This window comes from Phyllostomus discolor, chromosome 8, assembly GCF_004126475.2.
Source record: "Phyllostomus discolor isolate MPI-MPIP mPhyDis1 chromosome 8, mPhyDis1.pri.v3, whole genome shotgun sequence".
NCBI classification, from domain to species: domain Eukaryota; kingdom Metazoa; phylum Chordata; class Mammalia; order Chiroptera; family Phyllostomidae; genus Phyllostomus; species Phyllostomus discolor.
The window spans coordinates 60,360,941-60,379,683 of record NC_040910.2 but is presented as its reverse complement, the minus strand read 5'-3'; the positions used below and the strand labels follow the sequence as shown (position 1 = coordinate 60,379,683).

Below are 18,743 nucleotides of genomic sequence, written 5' to 3'. Positions count from 1 at the left end.
CACGGATAGGTTCTCCCGTGGGGAATCAGGCCTGCATTGTACCTGGGCCACTTGAGTACTTGAGACTTGCTTTTGCTAAAACTCCCTCACCCTAAATTGAGGCAGCAAGTGCTTACTATAACTTCCTAAAGTCTGTGCTAAACCTCCCCAGTATGGATTGTAACCGGTTCAACCACTTTGCCCTTGGTCTGCAACAACCTTCACTTTGAAGTAATTAGTGGCATCCTCTCCTTTGTTTTCTGTAAAAGGTAACTACCTAAAGTGAACCTTGCATAGTAAATGAGAACCTTGCATAGTAAAAAAAAAAAAAAGGTTTCGATTTTCTGCTCATCGCCTTAACACCAAATTCATGTAATGTGCACAGAAAAGCAACAAAAACCTGTCAAGGCAAGGCTCGGCGTGTTCTCCTCTTAAGAGAGTGGCCATGCTGTCCCTTGTCCTCCACAGGACTCGGTAGTCCATGTGAATTTGTCTCATATCTCATCCATCAAGCCACGGACCTCATGAGCCCGGGTCCGTGTCACTAACTACTGCTGCTCTCCAGACACAGTGGACTCTTCTGCAGTTCACTTGGCCATGAAGACAACGCAGCCACACTGGACAGGACATAGAGGCCTCCTCATATACAGACCTCGTCACAGAGCATGTGGACTCTCACAATGCCTGTCTGGGCTGACTGAACAGGGGCTACCCTCCTTCATGGACAGGACTCCAGAGCTAGAGGGGCCAAATCCAAGCTGGAGCCCAGGGATCCCAGCCCCACCAGGCCAGGCCTTGCCCAGGGCTGATGAATCGAGAAGGTGAGAGAGCCCGAGCAGGGGCTCACGACCAAGCTGTGCAGGCTCCGAGTGGCCCCAGGGCCAGCTCTGTAGGGATAAAGGCCTCTTTCAGCACTTCAGAGGTGAGCACTTGAGCCAACCTGGCCACTGCTTACCATCTTTGCCCTCCAGCCCAGATTCCCTCAGGGTGCTGGTCGCAGGAGGCTGGCTCTGGCTGGGACTCTGAGCTGGATTCAGGCTATTCCCATCTGGCTGGTCCTTGGCCCTCATTTCCTCCTGCCAGAGTGTGGACTTGGTGGTGGGGACTTTCTCTGCACCGGGGATGCTGCTGCTGCTGGTGGTGACAGCCATCTTGGCTGGCCCTGGCTCCTGGGGGAGAGAGTGGTGTCTGTTCAGTCACAAGAGCACACAGCCTCAGCTGGTGCACAGGTCTTGGGTGCCTGGGTGTGGCTACCGGGGGAAATACCAAGATCAACTATACAATATCAGGGTCCAGAGTTCCCAGAATGGGAAGGCTCAGAAAACAGAGATGGCCTAGTCAGGGTAGAAAGTCCTTCTGGATGGCAGTGTGGCCTTTTCTTCTCTGCAGTGCCAGCAAGCAGCCCCAAAGTGCTTGGTCCTGTAAGCCTCAGGCTAGTCTTGGCAAATACATACAGCAAAGGTTTCGATTTTCTGCTCATCGCCTTAACACCAAATTCATTCAAGTTTTCCCTGCCCACAAACCCAGACATAGCCCAGAGCAGCAGACCAGGCATTAAAGATCACAAGTGGCTAGTTCAGAGCCTGTCATTCCTAGACTTCCAAGTGCTTAGGATATGACTAAAGGCAGCTGAGATGGGGAGAAGAAAGAACACACCATGAGACGGGCCTGCTGGGGGTAGATGAAAAGCATGTGTATACACAGCATCCACATTAGGGCCAAACCTTGGCCTCACCTACTCTCTTATTTTTGGTCCTAGGATGTTAAAATGAAACACCTGGGATACTATATAAAGGAAAGAGACATTAGATGCAAACAAAACATATCAGTTAAATCTGCTCCCATCCCTTCCCATCCAAACAAGCTCAACAGGACTCTGCAGCAGATTCTGCAGCCCAGACAGGGGCAGTTTCAGTCCCATCTGTCCGGGTCAGATAAGTGCTGCTCCACAGGAGAAGCAGCTGTGTGGGAGGCACTTAGACACAGGGAGTCCAATTCCAGAGTACACAGAGAACCTTCACTCAGCACTGCAAACCACAGCCCAGGCAAGGGTGGGGCAGGACTACCACCTTCCCTGCAGTACCGGCTCGCACCCTGGCACAAGCCCCCTGCCCGTCTCAAGGCCCTGGGTGCCTGCTGCTAAGAGGGTTAAATGGCTTTGGAGGCCTCTCAAAAGTGAGGCACATCTTAACTGTTTTCTCCAAAATCTGAGGAATAGTGTACAAGTGCCTACCATCCCACTCCCATCCTAGTGGCTAAGTTTCATGATCAGAAACCTACTTTAATGTAGCCAAGATATGGGGCCTTGTGAAGGTTACAGACAATCAATACAGGTTTTGTGTGTGTGCATGCAGACCCAGCACAACCACCAGTGGATTATTTATTAACAACTGCTGGCATCAACTACACTGGGCTCTGGCTCGGCACTATCAACATCCAGTCCACAGCAGCTGAACTCACAGGGGAGAGAGAGGAAGCCTGCACAGCCCGTAAGGGGAAAAGTGAGGCTCCAAGCATTTCTCAGTCCCAGGCACCCACAGAAACAAGAGAGAGGCCCAGGATGGTGTGGGGAGGTTTGCCTTGGACGGATATCCTGGAAGACCCACTGAGAAATCCAGGTACCATGTGTCCCAACATGAGAAGATGGCCATTTTGTTGGGTTGAAGCTTTCTATAGCTTTTCAAGGATTCCAGACCTCATGGGAAAGATAAAGCCAGGATGCTTTTTCCCACAAACTCAGGACACATATGACTTATCACTGTGTTAAAACTGCCTGAAGACCTAATTCCCAGGCTGGAGATTCCCGAGAGCTTTGACTCCCTCAAAAGAAGTGGATTTCTTGGAGAAAAACAGTGATGGTTTCTTTTTCCTGAGGGCTCCAACAGAACCACTGACCTAAGAAGACCCACCTGCAGGGCCACCTGTCTCTCCAGTCAGCACACTGCCCTCTTACTCCATGCCATGCCCCCTCTTGGCAACCCAGGGCCTTCTGCCCCAAAGGCCAGAAACCAGAAGCTGGGCTGCCTTTAGTGGGTTTAGGGTGGAGTTGGATTCCTCCTGCAGAGCTGGGCAGGGGTAATGTGAAGACCATTCTTGGCGAATCGATCCCCTCCGTGGAAGGGATGCTAGACCAGGGCAGGCAGAGGTTGCCAAAAAGTGCCAAAGAGTAGGGAGCAGGCGTCTGTGCCCATGAGGGCCATGGCCCTGGCTGCCAGTACCCTGAGCCCCACCCTGTCGGTAAAGTGCCTGTGGCACATGCACACCCCTCTTTGATGCTTGGGATGACCCTAGCACTGGGGAGGAGTGGGGTGACAGGGATCTCCAGAGAGAAAAGTCCAGGCCTGAGATCCAAGAGGCCGTGACTGGGCACTTAGGCAACATAAGCACTAAACAGCTTATAGACCCAGATCTGGCCCTGGGTTTCCCACCTTGTGTAAGGCCAGTAGCAGCCACAGGTCCCTGCCCATGCTCCCCACTTCTGATAGATTTTCCCAGAGTATGAGGGCCCTGAACAGTGGCCAAGGTCCATGGGGAGTTTTTTTCTCCCATGGTAGCCTTGCTTCCTCTTGCCTCTGGGCCAAGTGAGCAGGAACAGAGGGACAGTCTGGCAACAGGAACAAAGCCACACTGGCTTCCAGTAGAGGGTGGGTGATGAGGAGAAGTCTGGTCTCTGGGTAACACTGCTTTTCTTTCTCAGAGCAGGTATGTAGAGGGTAAGATGAGGTACCAGCCAGGCCAGGGCTGCATGGTGCCAATCTCTGCCCCCCACACTGTCACTGCTGTGGCAAAGAGGATGCTGGGGTTCATGCTGACCCATACCCTGGCTGCTTGTACAAGAGGAAGGAGTGGAAGCACTAGGTTTTCTATGTGTTAGTCCCCGTGTGGCTGGGACAGCTGCACTGCTCAGGACTGTCAACACTGTGATAGTCTATGCTGTTTATCTGGCTGCTCAGAAAGGGTTTTCATAGCAGGGAGCAAAGACAAAACAGGGTAAGAAGGGGGCCTCTGCATCCTCTGTGTGCTAATCAGACCCCTTCTTTGGAGGGGGTTTCATTGAAAGCCTTCCTTTCTACTTCCAAGGCATGAAAACTGACCCAATGGGAGGAAAGGCTCTGACCTGGAGCAGGGTGCAGTAGTAGGCTCCCAAGTAGAAAAGAAGATGCCTAAGAAGAGGTGGCACCTCACAACACATGTGGTCTGAGAAGAGCTGAGTGGATCAAAGGAGCCAGCCTTCCAGAGCCCTACTTGATAAAGCCCGCCCCCTCCCCAGCCTACACACCTGGCTAGGGAAACACATGGCCCCCGGTCTCCCAGCTCTGGAATTTGGGGGGAGGACAGTAAGATCTCCATTCTCCCTGTCCTGGTCATACAAAGAGTAGATTATTGTTCCTTCTCTAGATTTCCTGGCACCAAGAAAAGCAGAAGTCTTTCCTCCTGGAATAAACAGGGCCCCGATAAGAAGCATTTCCCAGGAATCCATGCCTTTCAGACCCAGGCTTCAAAGGCTCTGGTTAGGGCAAGCCTTTCTCCTCCTCCTGCCTCCTCCATGGCCCAGAGGCTGTCTGCCCTCTCTGATGTTCTCAGCAAACCACTGGGTGCCTGTACTCTTTGTGGCTCCCACTTCCAATTGCCTGCGACACTTCTTGAAGGGGAACCCTGGGCTCTCTGCCTGAGTTGCCAGATGGCAGGGTGCAGCAGAGAATGCTTCTAGCTCCCCATTGATTTGATCTGAAGCTAACCAGGGCCATGGAAATAGAGGCCAGAGTGTGTGGTCCTGGGTTCTTGTTTCCATAGGGGCCCCTAAGGCTTTAGGCTTCCCCCACAGTCCCATCTGACACCAGAATACCTTTAGCTCCAGGCTGTGGAGGGCAAGCGAGCCCAGAGATCCCCCAACTCTCCTCTGGAGAGGCCCACATCACCCCATGGGACAGCCTTACAAGAAGCATGAACCCTGATAACAGTTCAGCTTCCAGAAACTAGTGGCCTCAAATAGAATGCTCTGGAAAGCAAGGGGCATAATGAAGAAACCCTGGGAGGGGCTGAGTAGAGGAGGCTGGGACCTCAGGAGCTAGCAAGCAGCCCGCCCCCCCCCGCCCCCCCCCCCCCCCCCCCCCCCCCCCCCCCGCCAGCAGCAGGCAGGACAGATAGCAGAAGGGACACATGCTGTGCATTACTGATCCTCAGCACCTGGCCCCCGCCCCCTCCCCACTGGAAACCTCCTGGGGAAGCCCCAAGCACTCAAGCAGACCACCCATGCTGTCCCAGTAATGGATCCTTCCCTGTGGCTCAGAGAGGAGCATGTAGCCTACATGCCATCAGGAGGAAGGGGGGACATGCTGGCTGATGATCTCCTCAGTTCTCACCTGACGCTTTCCTCAACCCCCCATTTTCAGCTGGGTCATGAGGCCTTCTAACCTCCCAGAGTGTTCTCACTTCTCCCCAGCTTCACCTTGGGGAAGCTATCTGGCAAACCCATCGCCTACCTGTGGTGTGGGAGGCTCCACTTTCCGCTTCTTCTTCTGGTTCTGCTTGTTGGTCCTGGGATAAATCATGAGCATCTCTAACCATCTGGGGAGAAAAGAGAAGAGAGGAGGTCAGATCCCTGCTCTTAAGGGATTAGGACCCTGCTCTGATGAGTGGTCCAAGCATTTATTGTGTGGGTCCAGGCTTCACCCTGTGGCCAGGCTTCATAGCAGCCCAGATTAGAGCCTGCCACTGCCAGAGCAGGAAGTGCCAGCAGCATTGCAGGATAGGCACAGACTGTGCTGAGACCAGGCTTGGATGCTGACCCTGCAATGACCACTGTGATGATGTGGTTAGAGATGATGTGAGCTCCACCCAGGTGGAGAGGCAGGGTTGATCACTGGCCTCAGAGTGCAAGACATGTCACTGTTTCCATCACTGTCCTTATCTTCAGGGCTTAGACCCAATCCTGTAACTGTACTCTAGAATGGATTTGGTTAGTGCACAGTTGGGTTGCAACTGGGGGCCATTTAGGGCTCTCAAAGCAGAAATAAGGAGACTTGCAAAAGAAGTTCCCCACAGCAGGTCACTTTAGGGGTTGAGCAAGCAGCTGACCTCCTCCACCCATTTGCCCACCTCTGGGCCATACCTATATGAGGGGGAACCCCTAAAACCCCCAAAATTATCTTTTAGCAGGCCCCTTGTAGCACAGGCTTCCCCTGCTAGGCAAGTGTTCTAGGAACCCGTCTGTATCAGTGTACCAACTAGTGTTGTTGTAAGAGGCTGCATTTGACCTCAGTGAATTTTTTTGAAGACTCATTTGCCCATTTCGTGATAGGTAATTGATAAGCGTACCTCTCCATACCATGCTGAGTATTCAGCAGTTTTTGACCAAAAATGGCATGGCCCCCATGCTCCACCCTCCCTATTCACTTGATCTTGCCCTGAGATACTTTTTTGGTTGTTTCCTCAGGTGAAAAAAAAGTCCTCAGTAGGAAACGTTTTGCCACTGTGGAAGAGGTGAAACAAAAAAAAAATGGCAGAAGCACTAAAAGGCATCAAAATCAACAAGTGCAAAAACTGTTTTGAGGAGTGGAAAAACGTCTTGATAGGTATAGTGCATCAAATGGAGAGTACTTTGAAGGTGACTGCAGTTTGAACATGGAGGGTGTACGTAATTTTTTTATAAATTCCCCTTTTGCGGGGAGGGAGTCCCCGTCGTACGGTGAGGGCACTGGGCACCTTGGCCACGTTGAAGCCTTGCAGAACTGCCCAGGAACCCACATGCTGAAAAGATCACTCAGATCAGTATCAGGACGGGCAGCAGGGGAGCATAGGAAGAGCAGAGGGCTTTCATCTGGTATCTGCTATGCTGTAATCACAACCCTGCATGTCTCCTAGCCCCTGAGCTTCAGTCATCGTCTGTGGAGCCAGGGTCTACATTAGGCCCAGATATGACCACTGCCTGCCTCACTGGAGGTTTGTTAACATCTGGGTTAGAGGAAGAGGGGTAGGAGGAATGGAGGTCAGGAGAGGGCGTGGTGGTGAAGAATGGCTCAGGGCTCTCTCCAGAGGGGATGGTACTGCAGAAACACTGGTCTACTTCTTCCCAGAATACCAGGTTCCAGGTTAGGTCTGCTGCTAGCCTGTGACCAGGGCCAGGTTGTGGGGTTGAGCTGCAATGTGAGGTAGAGTCTGCATTGGGAGCACCCTGGCTGGAGGCTACTGTGACCACTGGCACCCCAAGCTGGGACACAGAGAAGGGCTGGGGTTGTTAGCACTCAGAGGTACTTCTTTAATTTGAGGTTGAAAGAGGCCTGGCCAATGGCCTTCTGGGACAGCCTCAGGAGGATGTGCTAGTTGTTTAGCTGACAGCTGGTGGCCAGGAAAGTAAGTTTGGGAGTGGGGAATCACAGGAATCAGTGGGAGCTGAGGGGCTACCCTCAGCCCAACCCAGATTTACTCCTCCAAAAGCCTTCTCAGCCTCATCTCTCCTCTCTGACTTAAAGGATGAGTGAATCCTCTCCAAGACCCAGTGCCTGTGCTCCAGCCACACATGCTCACTGTGCCTGTACCACATGCGCTGGACCATACAGAACCAATAGCAGATATCCCAGGAGCAGACGCTCCCAGAAGGCAGATGTTGCAAGGGCTCAGGAGCCCAAGCTCAGCTCTTCTGGACTGTCAGCTACCTGAAAACCTGGGCCCTCTTTCCACTTCCTAGGGTTTTCCCTAAGCCTCTGCATGGAGTGTGCTCAGGGCAGTGATGACCCAGAGACTTTCTACTCTTCCACTTGGACAAAAGAGCCAGTGTGCACAGCAGCCCTGGAATGACTCCTGTGAGTGTACACTGGGCACAACAAACACGACGTGGCCTCCATTGTCAAGGGCCTAGCCCTGGCTGAGGAAGCAGATGTGCACACAATCTTTTTTCTTTTATAAGAGCCAGCAGATGGAGCCAAACACCTTGCAGAGGAGGGCTTCCTGGAACAGTGGACACTCAAGCCAACTTTAATAGCCTAAATGTCTAGGGATTATTTCAGACTGAGGACACAGAGATGGGAGACAGCTGAGGAATGTATAGTAACAAGCACCTCAGTGCTTAGGGTGGAGGGAGTGGGGCTGGAGGGCTGGAAAAAGTCACCAGGGCAGCCAAGGAACTTGGACTTGACCCCCAGGTAATAGGATTTAGGTAGGAGAGAGGCAAAATTACAGTGCTTTAGGGACTCAGCCCATTGTGGTTGAGTGATGGAAGGTTAAGATGTAGTGAGAAGAAAGGAGGGAAACCAGTGAGAGGCTTAAGGAAGGCATGGCAGCCCCAGAAGCAGGTCTGTGCCAGCAGAGGAGAGGCTCCAAGCAGGCAGGACCCTGGGGCAGCCTTAGCAAGTGGGTGCATATGGATGAAGCAAAGGCAATGGAAGGTGAAGCCAGTTTCTGGTGTGGTGACTGGGCATAGTGGTGCTGTCTGTAAGTGGAAAGAGGGGACTCAGAAAAGCAGACATACTTAGGGAAGAAAGTGATGGAAATGCCACTCAACTGTGCCAAAAGAACCTAGTCCAGGGCCCTGCTGGTGGACAGGGAGCACCGCTTCCCAAAATGCAGAACAGACTCACCCGCTGATAATCTCCTTGGTCTCTGCCCGAATGAAATGCTCCTTCTCAGGCGTGAGAATGCACAAGGAGAACTTCTGGCCCGTCCGGCCCTCTCCGTCCACCACGTCTGTGCACTGGTTCATGTTGATGGTGCCCTGAGGGAGGGTTGTGGGCTGCAAGAAGATGAGGCAGGGACACTCAGAAACCAGCTCTGAAGAGGCGCAGTTAAGGCAGCATGAACCATCCCCACATCCCCAAGCCCTTTCTGACTCTTGTGGCTTCATGACAAGCACCTGAGCATGGACCCCCAATTACAAGAGAGGCACAGGGTGTGCTCTGCCTCACCCTGGCCCTCAAAGCTCCACTCCCTACTTGTCCCCCACCCCCGGAAGGAGGGTGACAGGCCTGCTCTTCTCAGAGGATACCCAGCTGGACATTCCTTCCTCCCTGGAAAACAATATCCCAGCTGGTAATGGGGAAGGAGGAGAGACAGGAAGGGGACCACTCCCTGAGGACAGCTGGGAGAACAGAGGCAGCTAAAAGCCTGGTCTTTAAGAGGTTACTCATCTAAGAAGGCAGTGAAAAAAAAAGCTCCAGAGGGGGTGATTTCAAAATAGCAAGGTTATTTTTAGAGGCAAGGACAGGGCCAGAGAGAAGCCACATCCTTGAAGGCAGGCTGGGAGGCGGGGAGGCCAAGCCCGCCAGAGGCAAGTGAACTACCATCACCTTCTCGGGCTGCAAGGCTGCCTGGCTAGCGCTGCAACAACAAATAGTAACTTCTTTTCGTTTTCTGACAGCAAAGTGATTAGACATTGAAATTAGGGACAGAACACCAAAAACAAGAAAAGACGACTTTAAGAAATTCCTACTGAAGTGAAGGGTTAACTGAGAGGACATTCCTGCACAGCCATTGTTTTCACTGGGCACATGGCCACCAACCATAGACAAGATATCCCAGCCAGTCCTGAAGCTGGATATGATCACGGGACTCTGTTACCGACTGCTCGGCAAGGCTTCTCTGTGTGCAAAAGGAGGGCTCGACCTCCTTCCAGAAGTGTCAATAAAAGGCGAGGGCATAACAAGCTAGGACTGAAGGAAATGAACATTATTCAATGCCTGTGTGTCAGGATCTCACAAGTACCTCTTCCATGCCCACTTAAATATGGCTTACCATGAGGCGGGCATTGTCTATTCCTATTACATCTGCAGGAAAGGGAGCAGAGAGAGCAGCAGTCACTAACGGAAGGAAACTAGTTCAGGTCCACACCGAGAGCTGCCATGAAAAAAACAGTGCCTTCTGTGTCTACCAGCAGCACCTCTAGGATGCCTCTCACTGTCCTGTGTGCTTACTGAATGCTACACTTGGTCCCACAACCTTCCAAGCCTAGCAATACTGTCACCCCACTATTTGCCCCCTCACTATTCTGCCCTCAGCTATGTCTCCCACATGCACTGAGCTGGGCAGATTCAACCAGAAGTATCCATATAGCCCCCAGGCCTGAGTCAGGCCTTCCTTGCCGTGCCGGGACAAACCATACCCATCTCCATTCTCAGCACCAAGAGAGAGCTGCTCCTTAACAATCCACGTCCCACGTGCCTGCCTGGGCCTTGTGCTAGGAGAGCAAGGGCAAATATCTAGGCTGTAGCCCAAATCCAGCAAGGAAACTCCTCACCCCCAGTGCTGTCAGCAGAGAAGCCAGCTCCATCCAACTACATCCCTGCCCTAATTCTGCATCTCCAGAGGGTAGGAATCCAGGCCTTCCACAAGGCTGAACATTACCTACTTTTGCTCATTTCATTTTCTGAAAAAGTAATGGCTGTTTGCAGGCCAACCAGCTCTGCTATGATGCCAAGTTATGGGTTCAGTCCTCGCCTAGCAATGTCACTAATAGCCCTCTAGCTATCTGGGAAACTCTGGACCTCTTCTGGCCTTTGTATTGCACCAGCCTACATGACAGAGCTGCTAAATGGCTGATGATGATTTAAGCATGAAGTGACCAAGCAGGAGGGCCCAAGACATGTGTCTCTTTCCAGGGATATGACCACATTCTGCTGAGAACCCAGCCTTCCTACTTACCATTTGCCCACTGGCCCATAAGAGGCCGAGGGAACTTCTGCCCACCGCAGGTGAGGCACCTGTCACAGGCCCACTTAGGAAATCCTGTGACAGCAGCTTCACCACACTGAGAACCTCCATGCCCACCCATGTCCCAAGGAGGTGCGTTTTAGGGAAAACAGGCTTCCTTCATTTCTTGTTGGATTCTGGGCAGGTAGGAAGGCATTCTTCCCAGAGCCAGAGGGAAAGAAGAGGAAAGCAGGACAGAAACACAGAGAGCGGCCATTCAATCATCGAGGGGGTGAGGAGTGGAGGGCTCTGATTTTGGCAGCTGTGCTTCTGGAACTAGAGGCAGCTCATATGAGAGACCTGGGTGGAATGGGAACTGTTCATTTTGTGGCCCCCTCTCTACTCCCTCATTCAGATGGGAAAACAAAAGTCCCACAAAAACAAAGGCTTTGACCCTTGGCAAAGAGGTACTCACAAAATCTCAATATCAGAAAGAACCTTTTAAGGTGAAGCCCAACCCCATCCACTGAGTTCCTGCAACAGTTTACGTATTTCCTAAAGTCATCTGACCATGACAGAGAACTGAGCATTTCATATAGGATGAATGCACGCATCCGTATACATGTGTGAAATGAAAACTACGGGAAAATATCCTCCCTGTAGGTACGCATTCTATATTATCTTTGGTCATGCCACAACTGACTTCAGTAGGAAAAACACTGGTGACAGCAGTCAGCCAGCATGTCTGACACGGCCAGGAACTGGGGCTCAGTACACACCAGGCAGGACATGAAGTGTCCACCTTTTAGTGAAGCCCATCAGTGTATGTCCATCAGTAGATGCATAAACAAAATGTGGTCTAGCCATATAGCAGAATATTACTCAACCATAAAAAGAATTGAATACTTCAGTAAGGATGAACCTTGAAAACATTGTGCTACGCAAAAGAAGCCAGATACAAAAGGACAAATATTACATGATTTAATGATTTAATTTTGATGCACTATCCAGAACAGGCAAATCCTCAGAGACAGAAAACAGGTTAATCGTTGCTAGAGAGGGGGTGGGGGCGGGAGCCAACTTACACAGACAGACCCAGGAGTGACTGCTTAATGGGTATGGAATTTCCATTTGGAGTGATAAAAAAAGTTCTGGAGCTAGATAGTGGTGATGACTGCACATTATGAATGTACTAGATATCAATGAATTGTACACTTTAAAAGAGTTAAGTTAAAATGGTGAATTTTATGTCATGTGTATTTTACACCACAATAAAGAAATGCCTCACCCTACAGAGTTGTCATCAGACTAGAGATGATCCCATGAATCGAGGGCCCAGACCAGCACACAACCCCTGCACTTTGCCTCTTGTTTTTTAGCACTGACACACTCTCCACCGCACACTGGTGGTGGTGGGGAGAAGACAGCTTATTCAATACATCTTTCCTGAATGCTTGTCACAGGAAGATGGAAAGAAAGCTTTGGGCACACTTCTCTCCTATCCCAGGGCAGAAAGGAGGCTGGCAGGGTGAAGAGAACTGGCCTGGCTAAACTAGAAGATGCTCCAGGCATCACTGACCTCCTGAGAGGGGAGGAAGATCCAGGACTCTGCGCCAACACTGGAGGCCAGTTACCAGCCCTAAGGTGACTAACAGTAGGATCTTTCAAATGATGGCCAAACCAAGGGGTTCATACAAGAGCAAGCAGCTCGCATATATCCTCCATGTCTCCCCACTTAAGGCCCTGGGGGAGATCAGAGTCTGGTTTCCTGGCCACACTCCAACAAATGGGAAGGGGTGTGAGGGGGTGTCTGTCCTCTGTGGAGCACCAGACACCTCATTTGCAATGTGTCTCTGACCCTCTTCCCCACAAGCTCCTTGGCACACACAGCCTAGTTCCAAGTGTTTTGTCCTTTTCATCCCACTCCCAACTGATGCAAACCAAGTCAGGGAGGTGGAAGCCTCAAACCTGGGACTTGTTCTGTATGTATGTATGTATGTATGTATGTGGGGGGGGGGGGGGGGGGCAGATGAGGTTGCTGGTGGGGGGGAAGTATGCAGCGAAAACAGCTGGCATACAGTGGTGAGGTCTGTGGCTTCTATTCTCCCAGGCATAGCACTTGGATCCTCAGCACTGTTCCAACAAGAAGAACCCGGGGTTAGGCCAGCCTTGATTATAATGGTCTCCCTATAGTCACCAGTACTGGCCTCAGAAAGACCTTTCACAAGTGTAGATCTGGCCAGGCCACTCTCTGCCTCAGCTGCTCCAAGAGCCTCAAGCCCAAGTTCTCTGTCCTATGTTTGAGGCCTTCAACCATCCTGGCCTCACCTCCTGCCCCTGCTCACAGAACTGGGTGACCCACAGTTGCTTGCCAAACAGGCTGGCCTCCTTCAGTGCCGGAAATGCCTGCCTCACATCCCTTACCTCTTGGATAGTCACCTTGTCCTCTCTGAAGGGAACGACTCTATGTATAGACCCTAGTCCACTGATGAGCCTGCCCATCTGTTCTCCATGCTAGACTGTGAGGTCCTTGATAAAACTAATTTGATTTTCCTCTATACATCTATGTTGGCACTGACCAAAATGAGCTTCGGTACATGTTTTTTAATGCAATCTGGACAAACCAGCCCTCTAAAATTATATTGCAGATTCATTTATAATACATAAATATTTATGCTTTATTTCTAAATAAAGATTTAATAATATGTGATACATAATAAATATTCTATTTATAAGTATGCTTTATTTATAAAATAGGAATACCCAACCATGCCAAACACCATGTTTGTAAGCAATAGCGACATGACACTTGTGTGAAGGCCTGACCGTAACAAGGCTTCCACAATTTGAGGGACACGAGACAGAGAAGCTGATGTGAAGGACAGTCAGGGTCCAGAAAGTGAATTCCACCTCCAGGTCCTCATGGTTCTGGCTCTGCAGCCACCAGGCCTGGGGCCAGGACTGTGGCAACTACTATAGAGATAGTTGTATTTATTACTGTAGAGATAATAAAGGTAAAAGGCAAGAGGTGGGTGTAGTGACACTGCATAATTCCACTTACGTGAAATGTCCAAAAGAGGTAAATCAATAAAAACAGAAAGTAGATGGATTAGTGGTTGCCAGGGGCTGAGGGAGAATTAGTGGGTGATAAAAGGGGTGCAGGATTTCTTTGAGGGAGGATGAAAAATGTTCTAAAATTGGATTGTGGTGATGATTGTACAACCCTGTGAATACACTTAAAGACAATGACTTATATACTACAAAATAAAACAAAATATTGCAGATTCAGAAAATAACCAGGGTGGGAATGGCAGCCAGTAGGCTAGCCCTTTGAGAAGCCTGCGTGGCTCCACTCAGGTTCCTGCGGTTCCTGTTGCTACCTCCAACCCAGAGCTGAAAGGTGCTTAATGTCTCTTCTCCCCTTGCCCCCATGCTCCAGACATGGAAACTGAGGCCCAGAGAGGCATGAGAACTAGAGCCCACGTTTCCAGCTCCTAACCCACCTGAGCATGTGCCCTCTACCACAGGAAAAGGAAGAGAACACAGCAGCTAGGGCCAACCATCCCCAAGGAGCCACCTTTTGACCTATCAGGCTCTGACTCTGTCTCCACATAAGAGAGCTGAGCACTCTGCTGAGAGGTGGCCCCACTGGAGATGACAATCCTGTCACTAGCAGGTTCCTCTTTGAACATTCCACTCTGGCCCCATCCAGGAGCAGTGTGGGCTTTCTGAGGCATTCAGGGCTTCCATGGATTCAGTGGAACACAAGGAGCGTTTGCTAATCCCAAGTACCAAAGGAAGCTGTGGGAAGAGGGACCAGTGAGCCCAATACTGTACATGCCAAAGTGCTCTGGGGATGCTGGGGTGCTGCAGAAATGACCCATTCAGGGCTTTGTCAACCAGCCAAACTCCCTGCATTCCTGCGACATTATTAGGGTATGCTAAACTTATTTTTCAAAGGAGAAAACAACATAACAAGGACCTTTTTTGCTTATTGCCAAGGCCAGGAAGTTCCTTCTCGCACCTGCTGTGCCAGACTGGCCTGCTAGTGCAGGCTGCTGACTGGGCAGCAAGATGCCCAGGCTCCCACCAAGCAGTGAAGGGCCCTCTGCCAGGAAAGCTTTCACCACATAGCCAAGGTCAACCTTACTCCTAAGACTGGGGGCAGAGCCATGCAGGAAGAATCGCTCTCCAACTCCTCAGCTGACCCAACAAGTATAGTAGCAGAACTCCACAAGAACCAAGTGCCCATTACACCATACACAATAATGAATTCAAACTAGATCAAAGACCCAAATCTGAGAGCAAAAACTATAACACTTTTAGAAGACTGAGGGCAATAGCTTCATAACATTCAATCTGACTATGACTGGATATGACACCAAAAGCCAAGCAACAAGAAAAAGTGGATAAACAGGGCTTTTATCAAAATTACAAACTTTTGTGCCTTTAAGGACACTATCAAGAGAGTGAAACGGCAATCCACAGAACTGGAGAAAATATCTGCAACTCACATATGTGATAAAGGATTAATATACAGACTATATAAAGAAGTCCCAGCCCTGGCTGGCGTAGCTCAGTGGACTAAGCGCGGGCTGCGAACCAAAGTGTCGCAGGTTCGATTCCCAGTCAGGGTACATGCCTGGGTTGCAGGCCATGGCCTCTAGCAACTGCACATTGATGTTTCTCTCTCTCTCTTTCTCCCTCCCTTCCCTCTCTAAAAATAAATAAAATCTTAAAAAAAAAAAAGTCCTACAACTCAACAGAAAAAGAAAGGAAGAAAACAATTTAAAAGACTTGAATAGGTGACTTCTGGCCAAGATGGAGGTGTAGGTAGACACACTGTGCCTCCTTGCACAACCAAAATAAGGTTGGCAACAATTTAGAACCAAGATAACAACCAGATCTGACAGAAAATTGAACTGTACAGAAGTTGGACAACCAAGGAGTTAAAATATACACATTTATCCAGACTGGTAGGAGGGGCGGAGTTGAGCAGCTGGGTGGAGAGGGGTCTTGGCACAAAAAGCGGTGGCACCGGACACATAAGGCATCCTGGGTGCAAGACCCCAGTGGGCAGACCCTGGGCACACAGGCAGCTGGCAGACCCAGTGAAGTGGCGACTATGAAGCAAGGCACTGAACGCAAGGCGCCTGGCTGCCTGGGCCACATTCATGCGCAGATAAACCAGGCAAAATTGGGCAGTGAGACAGACCACACAACCCAGGGTCCCAGAGCCAGGAAATAGAACCTCAGGACACTGATTGAAAACACCTGTGGGGGTTGAGGCGCAGGGAGAGACTTCCAGCCTCACAGGAGATTGCGTTGGAGAGACCCACCAGGTCCTAATATGTACCCAAGCCCACCCACATGGAAATCAGCACCAGAAAGGCCCAGTTTGCTCGGGGGAAGTGGTGGAAGGGACTGAAATCTGACAGAGAGCGGAGCAAGCACCATTGTTCCCTCTCGGACCCCTGCCTCAAATACAGCGTCACAACTCAGCAACTGGGTTGACCCACACTGGTGAACACCTAAGGCTCCGCCCTTCACTATGTAACAGGCGTGACCAGATTTTAAAAAATGGCTCAAATGGAAGTACAAATCAAAGCTCCAGAGCAAATACTTTTAAGCAACCAAGAGATAGCCAACCTCTCAGATGTATAGTTCAAAGCACTGGTGATTAGGATGCTCACAGAATTGGTTGAATTTGGTCACAAATTAGATGCAAAAAAAAATGAAGGCTACGATAAGAGAAATGAAGGAAAATGCACAGGGAACCAATAGTGATGGGAAGGAAACTGGGACTCAAATCAATGGAGTGAACCAGAAAGAAGAAACAACCAAACAGAAAAGAATGGAGAAATAAGAATTCAAAAAAATGAGGAGAGGCTTAGGAACCTCCAGGACATCTTTAAACGTTCCAACATCCAAATTATAGGGGTACCAGAAGGGGAAGAGGAAGAGCAACAAGTGGAAAAGTTATCAGAACAAATAATAAAGGAGAACTTCCCCAATCTGGCAAAGGAAATAGACTTCTAGGAAGTCCAGGAAGCTCAGAGAATCCCAAATAAGTGGGACCCAAGGAAGAAACACACCAAGGCACATCATAATTACATTAGCCAAGGTAAAAATGAAGGAGAGAATCCTAGAAGCAGCAAGAGATAAGGGGACAGTAACCTACAAAGGAGTTCCCATCAGACTGTCAACTGATTTCTCCAAAGAGACCTTACAGGAAAGAAGGTGCTGGAAAGAAGTATTCCAACTCATGAAAGACAAGGACCTACATCCAAGATTGCTCTATCTAGCAAAGCTTTCATTTAGAATGGAAGGGCAGATAAAGTGCTTCTTAGATAAGGGCAAGTTAAAGGAGTTCATCATCACCACACCCTTATTTTATGAAATGTTAAAGGGACTTATCTAAGAAAAAGAAGATAAAAAACGTATAGTAAAATGAAAGCAAATTCACAGTTATTAACAACCACACCTAAAACAAAAACAAAACCCAACTAAGCAAACAAGTAGAACAGGAACAGAACCACAGAAATGGAGATCACATGGAGGGTTAGCAACAGGGGAGTGGGAGGAGAGAAGAGGAAAAGGTACAGAGAATAAATAGCATAGATGGTAGGTAGAAAATAGACAGGGGGAGGGTAAGAATAATATGTAGAAGCTGTAGAAGCTGAAGAACTTATAAGTATGACACATGGACATGAACTAACGGGGGGGAATGTGGGTGGGAGAGGGTATACAGGGTGGAGGGGAGTAAAGGGGGGAAATGGGACAACTGTAATAGCATAATCAATAAAATATATTTTAAAAAAGGGCTTGAATAAACATTTCTCCAAAGAATATACACAGGTGGCCAATAAACACATGAAAAGATGCTCAGAATAATTAGTTACTAGGCAAATGCAAATTAAAAGCACAATGAGATGCCACTTCACACCTATTATGTTGGTTATGATAAAAATGCTGAGAATAGGTGTTGACCAGGACATGAAGAAATCAAAGCCCTTGTGTGCTGCTAGTAGGAAGATACAGTGGTGCAGCCACTGTGCAGAACAGTGTTGCAGTTTCTGAAAAATTTAAACAATTACCATATTATCCAGCAGCTCCACTTCTAGGTATATATACCTAGGAAGAACTGATATTAGCATCTGAAATAGATAGCTGTTTCATCATGTTCATAGCAGAACTACTGACAATAGTCAAAAGGTGGAAGAGACCTAAGTGTTAACTGATGGATGAACAAGTAAACAAAAATGTAGTACATACATACAATGAAACATTATTGCAGTGTAAAAAGAAGTACAATTCTGACATATGCTACAATACAACACGGACTGTGTTAAGTGAGATACACCATACACAAGAGGACAAATATGATTGTTCAGTAGGTCTGAAGTTTCAATGTGAGAAGACTGGAGAGAGATGGTGGTGATGACAACAGCAATGTGAATGTGTTTAATGCCACCAAACTACAGACTTAAAAATGGTTAAGATGGTAAATTTTATGTTATGTATATTTAAACACACACACACACACACACACACACACACAAGTATCCAGGGCAACTTGGGATTCCAGACAGAAGGAGGCACCTCATTTAGGCCAACATGTTCCTTGCGTGGAAGTGGTCATTCTACAGATGGAGCCTGGTCAACTGTGGCCCAACTCACAGTGGCCTTGCATTAGGTCCTTCCCAGTGGGGAGGACAGAACAGAATCCTCAGTGGGCACAGATCTCCTACCTAGCTTCCTACCTCTCCCCATTTCCCACCCTTGCTCAAAGGGAGGAACAACATCCCACCACACACAAAAAACCGTGGGATTCTGGAGCATTGGTCCCTCCCCAGAATCCAGCTGCATTAATACCCTGTGGGGTATTAATACCCCACACCACAGCCATGCCTGAACAATAAAAGAACTATTTTTCTGAAAGCTGTATTATGTCACAAATATAAGCAACATACAAATGAGCATCTGTTACAAGTATGAGCCCTCTGCCTTAAACAGGACTAGTACAGGTCTGGTTTACCCCAGAGCCAGAAAGTTATTTACTTAGCTCCAGCCCTTGGAGTAAACCCATCTTTTTTCCCCATCAGCCAGACCACTAAACTCTGCCTTCATGGTTTTGCCTGTCC

At 49.3% G+C, this 18,743-nt stretch overlaps 1 protein-coding gene across 11 annotated transcripts in view; it reads right to left on the bottom strand.

Annotated features, from left to right (window-relative positions):
* The window catches only part of LOC114515066 (myosin phosphatase Rho interacting protein), a 172,466-nt gene that overhangs the window by 67,447 nt on the left and 86,276 nt on the right, over positions 1 to 18,743 (bottom strand). For 10 of the 11 annotated variants that reach the window (XM_036032830.1, XM_036032832.1, XM_036032833.1 and 7 more), the window contains 3 exons: positions 8,556 to 8,707; positions 5,463 to 5,547; positions 935 to 1,148 (listed from right to left, as the gene is read on the bottom strand). In XM_036032830.1, coding sequence (XP_035888723.1) covers positions 935 to 1,148; positions 5,463 to 5,547; positions 8,556 to 8,707 — 451 coding nt within the window. Of the gene's footprint in view, positions 1 to 934; positions 1,149 to 5,462; positions 5,548 to 8,555; positions 8,708 to 9,254; positions 9,363 to 18,743 lie in introns of those variants that run through there. The other variant, XM_036032831.1, reaches the window with a different exon arrangement.